The 10,441-nt window shown below is 46.8% G+C and overlaps 1 protein-coding gene across 2 annotated transcripts in view; it reads left to right on the top strand.

Moving 5' to 3' along the window:
• Positions 1–10,441, top strand: part of ABCD2 (ATP binding cassette subfamily D member 2) — a 78,796-nt gene that overhangs the window by 17,293 nt on the left and 51,062 nt on the right. Inside the window, exon 1 of one of the 2 annotated variants that reach the window (XM_081877913.1) lies at positions 8,723–9,863. The exons of the other annotated variant lie outside the window; for it this stretch is intronic. Coding sequence (XP_081734039.1) covers positions 8,919–9,863 — 945 coding nt within the window. The 5' untranslated portion in view covers positions 8,723–8,918. Of the gene's footprint in view, positions 1–8,722; positions 9,864–10,441 lie in introns of those variants that run through there. 2 annotated transcript variants of the gene reach the window in all.

Here is a 10,441-nt window from a genome sequence, read left to right as displayed (position 1 = left end):
ATAGAAACCAGAAAGATTATTTAAAAAGGGGGGCAGATAAGGGTGTAATCAAAAGGCTTGAGGAGCTGGGGTAGAATTAGACAATGGCCTAGGGTCTCATCCCGTCTGATTTAACATCCACACAGAACATTGCATTCCGCCCCCCTTTCGTCTCTGCATGTGTGTTCATGGCCATACATGATTTAAACATGTTTTTTGGGGGGGCTTGTACTGTGTGAAAGATATAGAATCTCCACCCGTTTTCACCCCAGCATTTGGAGTTATGCAAGATACAAGTAACTTTTGTTTTATTATGTTTTTATATATGTTGGAAGCCTTCTAGAGTGGCTGGGGCAACCCAGTCAGATGGCTGGGGTGTAATAATAATAATAATAATAATTTATTATTTATACCCCACCCATCTGGCTGCATTTCCCCAGCCACTCTGGGCGGCTTCCAACAAAACACTAAAATACAATAACCTATTAAACATTAAAAGCTTCCCTAAACAGGGCTGCTTTCAGATGTCTTCTAAAAGTCTGGTAGTTGTTTTTCTCTTTGACATCTGGTGGGAGGGCATTCTACAGGGCAGGTGCCACTACCGAGAAGGCCCTCTGCCTGGTTCCCTGTAACTTGGCTTCTCGCAGGGAGGGAACCGCCAAAAGGCCCTCGGCGCTGGACCTCAGTGTCCGGGCAGAACGATGGGGGTAGAGACGCTCCTTCAGGTATACTGGACCGAGGCCGTTTAGGGCTTTAAAGGTCAGCATCAACACTTTGAATTGTGCTCAGAAACGTACTGGGAGCCAATGTAGGTCTTTCAAGACCGGTGTTATATGGTCTCGGCGGCCACCCCCAGTCACCAGTCTAGCTGCCGCGTTCTGGATTAGTTGTAGTTTCCGGGTCACCTTCAAAGGTAGCCCCATGTAGAGCACATTGCAGTAGTCCAAGCGGGAGATAACTAGAGCATGCACCACTCTGGTGAGACAGTCTGTGGGCAGGTAGGATCTCAGCTTGTGTACCAGATGGAGCTGGTAGACAACTGCCCTGGACACAGATTTGACCTGTGCCTCCATGGACAGCTGTGAGTCCAAAATGACTCCCAGGCTGCACACCTGGTCCTTCAGGGGCACAGTTACCCCATTCAGGACCAGGGAGTCCTCCACACCTGCCCGCCTCCTGTCCCCCAAAAACAGTACTTCTGTCTTGTCAGGATTCAACCTCAATGTTATAAATAATAACATTATCATCATCATCATCATCATCATCATCATCATCATCGGGGCTTTTTTTCAGCTGGAACTCTCCGGATCTCAGTCCCGACATCTCTCAGTTGGGTGCTTTTGCCATTATAAAAGAACAAGGAAGGCATTCCTGGTGAGTTCCGGCACGTTTTCTAGAAAAATAGCACTGGTTATTGTTGTTGTTGAAGAGGACGTCCCTATTTTCATCATTGAAATGTTGGAGGACATGGAATTAACCTACCATAGATCATATTTGTGGAGGAATAATTTAGGAGTCTGGTGTCACCCTACTGTGGTCTTTTGAGCTATGATCCTTTTTTTTCTCTCAAGGCTGCCAAGGGCTAGGGTGTTGTCTTGTTCTTGGTGACTGGGTCTCCCCAAAGGTTGTAGAAAGTTAAACACAAACACAAAGTCACAACTACTTTGAAGTTGGCAGGTTTAAAATCAGCTTGTCGGGAGAAAAGATGGTTCATAACTTGAGGGTTGCATGTTCCACATTTGGATTAGTTACCCTTTAACAACCTTAAACCGCTATGTCATGGTCACAGTAGGAATTTTTTCTCCGCTGTTGGGTGTGAAACCAGAAAGGTGTTAATTCTGGAACAAAGCAGAATACAGACAAAGATGTGATCTTGCGTATATGGTGTGGAATATTTGGTACTGAAAGCATTATTTTCCCCATGCACCTTAGTTAGCTCTCTTGTTTTTGCTGTCATATCATTCGCAGGTACCTTTCCTCAGCAACCCAGCTCATTGCCCTTGGGTCCTCAATTAAAACTGCGTCTGCAGATGAGCCCAAAGTCTTTACTGAACACTGTAAAAGCAGCAGCAGGTTTCTGCTCAAACACTTGTAGCAGATTTGCTTTTAAAAGGTTGAGCACAGCAAGGATGGAAACATATTTGGGGAGCTATACATGAGATTCCATTCTCTTTTATTCTGGGTAACCTATTTATTTGCTTTATGTATTAAGATTTTCTTTCCCTTCCTCCAAGCTTTGGGATCGGATGCATGCCAGTCACACAGCCAGTTTTGCCCTTCAAGCCTGGCAAATACTTTTTTTTTTTTTGAAAAGTTTCCCTAATTACCCCCTTCCCTGTGTTTCTAAAATGAGAGGAGCCAGGGATCATATCTGCTTGGCATCTTGTCACCACCATACCTCAGATTGTGGGGGAAAACATCTAAATATGACCTCATTGCCCTGTCATGTGTATAGGATTGCAGCCTTGGTCGGGTATTTTCCCTTCTAGTCCTTAAAAAGGGCCATTAAACCCATCCATTTGGTTGGTCAGTAAATATATATTTCATGGGGAAGGTACATGTTACCATATGTGGTGGAACTGCAAGATTATTTTTTTAAAATGGGAAATAATATACAATGAATTGAAAAAAATGTTTAAAATAACATTTGTTAAAAAAAACCAAAAGCTTTTCTGCTGGGTATTTTGGGACAAGAGTCACCAAAAGAAAAACGGACATTATTTATGTGTACTACAACAGCAGCAAGAATGTTAATAGCACAAAACCGGAGAAGAACCATCCAAAGAACAATGGCAAGAAAAGTTGATGAACTATGCAGAGTTAGCAAAATTAATGGACAAGTTGCATGAAAAGGACAATAGTGACTTTAAAAAAGAATGGGAACCCTTTACAACATATTTGCAGAAACAACAAAAAAATGGACTCACTGGCAGGATTTAAATAAACATTTACAATTTTAGAGGACTGGAAGAAGTTTAAAGATTATTTGCAGAAGCATTGTAAAATGTTTGAATGTTAAAATGATGTTGGATTTAAAGATAGTATGGCACTAGTGACATAGTTAAAAGGAATATGCAAAAATGATTAAAAAGAAAAGGGGGAAAAGACCAGAGTAATATTATGTCAAATGTATACAAAGTGCCACAAGGGGCTAAGTTATTAAGAATAGTTGAAAATTGATTTGAAAAGAGAAGAAAAATTGGAGACATAATAGGCTGAAACATATAATTATAAATGAGATCTGAAAGAGGGTAAGGATTTGCTGAACTCGATTGTGTAAAAGGGAACACAAAAAAGGGAGATGTGAGGAAGTCAAGAAAGAGGGTTATAGAACTATGAAGTTAAAAATTGGTTTTTTTTTCTTTTTCTTTTTTTTCTTTTTCTTATGCTTCTATGGTCTGTTTTCTTTTTTTCTCTTTTGATGTATTTTTTTGTTGTATGTTTGTTTTATTTTCTATTATCTATGTATCTTTTTTGTAAAATCTTAATAAATATATTTAAAAAAATAAATAAATAAACATTTACAATTTTATTTACAGAGAACAAGAAATATAACAATGGGAAAACATAGTATAACATATAAACAGTAGATTTTACCATCTGATGTAACAAACCAGAAATGGAGGTTGAGGGAAGTCAACAGGGAGGGGGGAAATTGGAAAATTAATGTTTAGTAATGATTATGGATATTTGTTGCAAGAAAGAAAAACAATAAAAAATATTTTTTAAAAAGTAAATATATATTTCATACTTGGTTAACGTGCTATGTTTTGTGCCATGTTTTATAATTATAGCGCTATGTATTTATATATAATTAGATATGGGTGCTAATTCACTTGGTGTGATTTTAAAATACTGCAAGCTGAGAGATGTTGCATATCCTGCTGATATGGCCTGCTTTGTGCAATGTGTCATTTTTGGAGTGCTGGGAGCTTCTTATTATATAAGGGTGGTGATATCTGACGTGATTTCAGAATACTGCATGCTGCCTCAAGTTGGTAGAGAAGTGGAATATAAATGGTTAAATGAAAAAGCTGAATAAACGAAGCTTACTGTGCAGACTGTGTTCTATCGAGCTTCACTTTGGTTTGCAGTTACATCTAACTTTGGGCTTCCTGACTCATTGCAGAACTCTGCTTTCAGTTAGTTCTGCAACTTGTCCTCTTTCTATTGCAATGGCAGTGCTCCAGAAATCTTCCAAATACCACATTATTTGGTCCACATGCTTTGCCTCCAAAACCCATCAATGCCCTCCCCATTAAATGGCTGTTCCATTCTGAACCATATCATGTGTTTAAAAACAGTTACAATTAAAATAACCAAACTGTATTTTTAAAAGACACACACACACACACACACACACACACACACACACGTGTGTATATGTATATTTCTGGATGTTTATGTGTCTAACAGTGAAATTAGATCAAAGTGACCTCCATAAACTGTTAACAACCAGTCTGCATAAATTTCATTTCTTTCATTTGACACTTTGGGGCCACTCAACATAGAGAGATAAACAAGAGTTACCAACCAGAAGCCGTTTTTAAAGGGGGTGCATGAGCTTTCAAATCACTCTCATATGCACTACATTGTTTATGAGAAATGATGGCCACATTTGTTGTGTGTGTGTGTGTGTATCTGCAATGTGTACACCTGCCCCTTAATTACAGGGATGTGGAGATGATTGGTGCCATATTTCGGGGTGAACCTGGCAAGATGGCTTGCATATGTGATGGCCTCTCAGTCATAGGTCTGCAGAAAAGCTGAACAGCATTGACTAAAACCCAGGCCATGAAACATGAGCAGTATTTCAGCTGCTTCCTGGTATGCGTTGGTCCTCAAAGGAAGAAAACTAGATAGGACATGAATGGTTATTAGTCACATTGTAAAAGAAAAAGACATTTCAAGCCTCTTGTTGCAAAATGGATCGTTGTGTTGGTGCTTACAAGTATTTTAATTAAGAAATTGTTTAAAGCATGTTAAAGTGGTGTACTGGATGTTTTCCTTGTATGTACGGTAACTTAGGGGCCAAATTCCACAATCGGCCAAGCCAGCAGCAGAAAGAAAAAGTCCACGGAAAGGAGAACTGCAGCTTGAGCTCATTGACACAGGCACCATGTTGGCAGTCCATTGGGTTGCAACCTAAAATACTAAAAAGTGGGAAATGTTCCACGATTAATGTGGTTAGGATCACAGCCTTCATGACACAAGTCAGCATCAAAACAGTGCCATAAAAAAGTTGGGCTTGCAGAAAGTGAAAACCTCAAGCCTTAAACTGTATTCTTGCTAGCTCACAAACAAGAATAGAAGTTTATATATGTACTGTACGTTATTTAAATCAATGTCAGGATGAGGGCAGCAATAACCACACAGGGTTTTTTCAGATGATAATTACTGTGCTGTGGTCTTCTTAGCACTTTGTCTTTCAGTTCAGCACTTAGCGCATGAGGAAGTTTCTGCTAGCCAAGTTCTTCTATCAATGGAGTGCTGTCAGAGAGCCCTAACATCCTTTTGTCCTTTTGAGGTTGCCACCATTTTTCTGATGTGCAATCTGTGCCTTTAGCAGAAGCAGAAAACAAAACTTTTCTCGACATGCAATTGCATCAATATGGTACCAAGGCCCTGTCCCCCTCATCTCCAAAGCAGCAAACCTATTTTCTATTGCTCAAGGGTCTGTCTGAGAACAGTATAGAAATGACTAGAGAGCTCTTCTCCTTAGTAGGCCATCTGAAAAAAACTGCCTTCTTCCCTACAGAATCCCCCTTAGGTGTTAAGATCAGCAGAGGTTGTTCCATCACTCTCTGAACCTTGGGGGGTTGGCAGCCCAGCAGAGGGCATTCTCTGTGGTAGCCCTTAAATTGTGGAACTCCCCCTGCACAGAGGTGGGTCTGGCATCTTCATTATACAGCTTTCAGAAGATGCTGAAGACATCACTTTAACCTGGCTTTTGACACCTGAGATGTATATTTTTAGGACCCACCTTATTTCTGATTGGAAATTATTTAAAACTGCTTTTAACAATGTCTTTTAATCGCTGTAATCCTCCTTGGGACTTTAGGGTGAAGTGTGGGTTATTAATACAAAACAAATTCCTTCCAGTAGCACCTTAAAGACCAACTAAGTCTTTAAGGGTTATTAATAATAGCAATAATAATACTTTGATGCTCACTGGAAGGACAGATCCTGAAGCTGAGGCTCCAATACTTTGGCCACCTCATGAGAAGAGAAGACTCCCTGGAAAAGACCCTGATGTGGGGAAAGATGGAGGGCACAAGGAGAAGGGGACGACAGAGGATGAGATGGCTGGACAGTGTTCTCGAAGCTACCAGCATGAGTTTAACCAAACTGCGGGAGGCAGTGGAAGACAGGAGTGCCTGGCATGCTCTGGTCCATGGGGTCATGAAGAGTCAGACACAACTAAACAACAACAACAATATTTTGATGTGACTAAGACGGTGGCGCTGTGGGTTAAACCACAGAGCCTAGGAGTTGCCAATCAGAAGGTCAGTGGTTCGAATCCCCTTGACGGGGTGAGCTCCCGTTGCTCGGTCCCTGCTCCTGCCCACCTAGCAGTTCGAAAGCACGTCAAAGTGCAAGTAGATGAATAGGTACCGCTCCTGCGGGAAGGTAAACGGCGTTTCCGTGCGCTGCTCTGGTTTGCCAGAAGCAGCTTAGTCATGCTGGCCACATGACCCGGAAGCTCCTTCGGCCAATAAAGCGAGATGAGCACCGCAACCCCAGAGTCGGTCACGACTGGACCTAATGGTCAGGGGTCCCTTTAGCTTTACCTTAAGAATAGTTTGCACATGCAGATTCATTCACAGAATTCTCAAGTCACCTGACCAGTCCCCATTCCAGGGATAACTTCGTTTTGTTTTTTTAAAAGTTGATTCCAAGTTTTGCATCTCTGATTGCAAGGCTCATTCAAATATGCAAGGCAGCACTATGCCCGGGGAACTTGCATGTGCGAACCCCTCCTTTTAAAATCCCTGGATGTGAGCAGGGACAATTTCTCAGCTTCCACTGCCTTGGCTCACAATGCAACCCTTTTGGGAAGGCTGCAACTGGGCAGCAGAAGCAACGGGGGGAGAGAGGGGCAAGTTTTTGCAGACTAGGCTACAGATCGATCTCGGAAAGCCTGTGATGATGGGCGGAGCCCCTCCTTCCACCTCTCTGTTCCACACCTTCCCCCAGGACAGGAGCATGTGCGGGGCAGCAGATCCCGAAAGGGAACGCGCCGAGATCACCGCATGCCACCACTGGGAGAAGAGAGAGCATAGCTGTCAACCGTCCCTTATTTGGCGGGAAACTCCCTTATTCCAGCACAGTTTCCCACTGCTGTCCCAGATTGATGAGGTCCCTTAAATTTCCTGGGTTTCATGCTCACCCGGCTCGGGAGGGAAGCAGCGGCTCGGGGTCCTCCGCCGCAAGAGAGAGCACGTGCACGAGCTGTCGCGTCTCCGTCTCTCCCTTTTCCCCCTCAGGGGCGTGTCGTGAGGAGACTGGTGGCGGGAAGTCTTGCGAGACTTCCGCCGCGCTGCCAGGGGAAGCCGGAGGCGGCAGTGGCGGCAGCTGAGGAGGCGGCCTGAGGGAGGAGGAAGAGGAGGGGATGGGGAGGGACGCAGAAGGGTGGCGCTTCAGCGGTCGCAGCGGCGCCGCAACCGCCTCATGCTGGGCTTGTGGGCGGCATGGGCGAGAGTCTCCCTCCCTCCCTCCCTCTCTCTCGGGTGGGGAAGGGCCGATGGAACTCCTCACATCAGGACGACGGCAGCCCTGACGTGCTGTTTAGCATCCCCTCCAACCAGTGCAGCATCTTAATGTGGTGATTTCCCCCTCTGCATCCCTTTCATAACTCTCTTTTTATAAATCATTTGTCCATCCATAGTTCAATTTTTTACTACAAGTTTTCTGTCAATCCTACCAATGTATGTAACTCTTTACAATAGCTTTTTAAACAAATTATAAACTTTCCCCATTCTTTATTAAAGAGGTCCTCTTCCTGGTTTCTAATTCTGCCTGTAAGCTTTGCCATCTCAACGCTGTTCATCAGTTTTGTATGCCACTCTTCTTTGGTCGGAGTCGTAGACCCTTAGGATCATCTAGTCCAACCCCCTGCAAAACACAGTCAGAGGCAGCAAAAGCAGCATGGCTCCATCAGTGCCGGATTGATGTACAGTGGTACCTCAGGTTACAGATGCTTCAGGTTACATATGCTTCAGGTTACAGACTCTGCTAACCCAGAAATAGTGCTTCAGGTTAAGAACTTTGCTTCAGGATGAGAACAGAAATCGTGCTCCAGCAGCGCAGCGGCAGTAGGAGGCCCCATTAGCTAAAGTGGTGCTTCAGGTTAAGAACAGTTTCAGGTTCAGAACGGACCTCTGGAACGAATTAAGTACTTAACCCGAGGTATCACTGTATAAACCAAGCAAAATCCCTTATTTTGGCTGCTGATCCCTTATTTTCGAGGCTGCTGGTCCCTTATTTTCAAATCTGTAAATTGACAGCAGAGAGAGAGAGAGAGAGAGAGAAATGACAGCAGATGCTTTCGACGCTACACCAACCCGGCAGCGGAAAGGATTTCCGCTGCTCGGCTTCGGAATCCCACTTTTTAACCGAGAGCGCTGTGGAGGACCAGAAGGAAAGCGACGCCGCTCGCCGGCCGAGGATTTCCCAGGCCTCGGCGACCAATGAGCGGGGGCGGGGGCGTGGCTTGCCGCGGCGGGGCGGGCAATGATTCGCCGGTGGTGGCAGCAGGGAAAAAGCCTCGGCTGCCGGCGGACCGGGAGTCATTCCGCCTGGGTCGCGGGCGCGATCGGCGGCGTGGGGGCGAAGGGGGCCACGTGAAGATGGGTCTCCCCAGGCCTGGGTGAGCGCCTGCCGTCCCTGCGCCCCTCCCTCTGGGCGGGTGGAATAGAGAAGCCAGGATCCCCGGGAAAATGCCCCCCGGGCGCGAGAAATGGAGCCGCTCGGGCGCCGCGAAGAGGGCGGCGTGCCTGCTGGCTGCGGCGTACGGGCTGAAGATCCTGTGCCCGCTGGTCCGCAGGCGGCTCCGGCAGGCGGGGTGCAAGAAGGACCCGCAGCAGAGGCCGATCGCCAGCGGCAGCCGGGCTGATCTTCCTCCGGAGCTGCAGCTGCTGCCTTGCCCGGGTCTCCCCGCCGCCGGCCGAGCGTCTCCGGCGGCCAATGCGGAATTTTTCCGCCAGCTGCTGGCGCTGCGCAAGATCCTCTTCCCGCGGGCGGTGAGCGCGGAGAGCGGCTGGCTGTGCCTGCACTCGGCGGCGCTGGTGTCGCGGACCTTCCTCTCCATCTACGTGGCCGGCCTGGACGGCAAGATCGTCAAGAGCATCGTGGAGAAGCGGCCGCGCAGCTTCGCCTGGAAGCTGATCAAGTGGCTGGCCATCGCCATCCCGGCCACCTTCGTCAACAGCGCCATCCGCTACCTGGAGGGCAAGCTGGCGCTGGCTTTCCGCACCCGCCTGGTGGATCACGCCTACCAGACCTACTTCGCCGACCAGACCTACTACAAGGTGGTCAACATGGACAGCCGGCTGGCCAACCCGGACCAGTCGCTCACCGAAGACATGGCCATGTTCTCGCAATCGGTGGCACACCTCTACTCCAACCTGACCAAGCCCATCCTCGACGTGGTGCTCACCTCCTACACCCTCATCCAGACGGCCAGGTCCAGGGGGGCCAGCCCCATCGGGCCCACGCTCCTGGCCGGGCTGGTGGTCTACGCCACCGCCAAGGTGCTCAAAGCCTGCTCGCCCAGGTTTGGCAAGCTGGTGGCCGAGGAAGCCCAGCGCAAGGGCTACCTGCGCTACGTCCACTCTCGGATCATCGCCAACGTGGAGGAGATCGCCTTCTACAGGGGCCACAAGGTAAGAAGAAGAAGAGGAGGAGGAGACACAGGAGCTGGGTGACATCGGAGACAGGAGAGACCTCTCAGCCAGTGGTGTAGCGTGGGGGGTGCAGGGGGGGCCGGGCGCAACATCTGGGGGTTAGGGTTAGGGGGCGCAAATTACTTGCCTTGCCCCGGGTGCTGACAACCCACGCTACGCCACCGCTCTCAGCTGTAGTACTTGGAAATCTCCTCCTGCTGCTGCTACCCTCATCCCTGGGAGACTTGAATTCCTATGACACCCAGACCTGTTTACAATCTAGGTTCCTGCAGGCTTAGTAAAGGAGCCTTGTTTTTCTCCTTTACCTGGAAAAGGCCAGAGTAAGTACTGGTAGTAGTAGCTTAACAATCATTAGCTCTCTCCCTTTAATACGTCCTAAGTACTCTTTTCTTCCTACAAAAGGGTCAATTATCCCTTCTGTTGCAGCCACAGTGGCTGCAGAACCTGAGGTTTGGGATTAATTAATACAGAATAAAAAGGCCACGGACTCCCATGTGAACCCCATTTTCTACTCTTTCTCTCCCAGTTGTTTGGATGACTGATAGTGCAGGCCTAGG

Source organism: Podarcis erhardii (genome assembly GCF_964252035.2).
Source record: "Podarcis erhardii genome assembly, chromosome: 10".
NCBI classification, from domain to species: Eukaryota; Metazoa; Chordata; class Lepidosauria; order Squamata; family Lacertidae; genus Podarcis; species Podarcis erhardii.
Note: the sequence above shows the minus strand (reverse complement) of the source record. Positions and strands in the feature narration are given on the sequence as shown.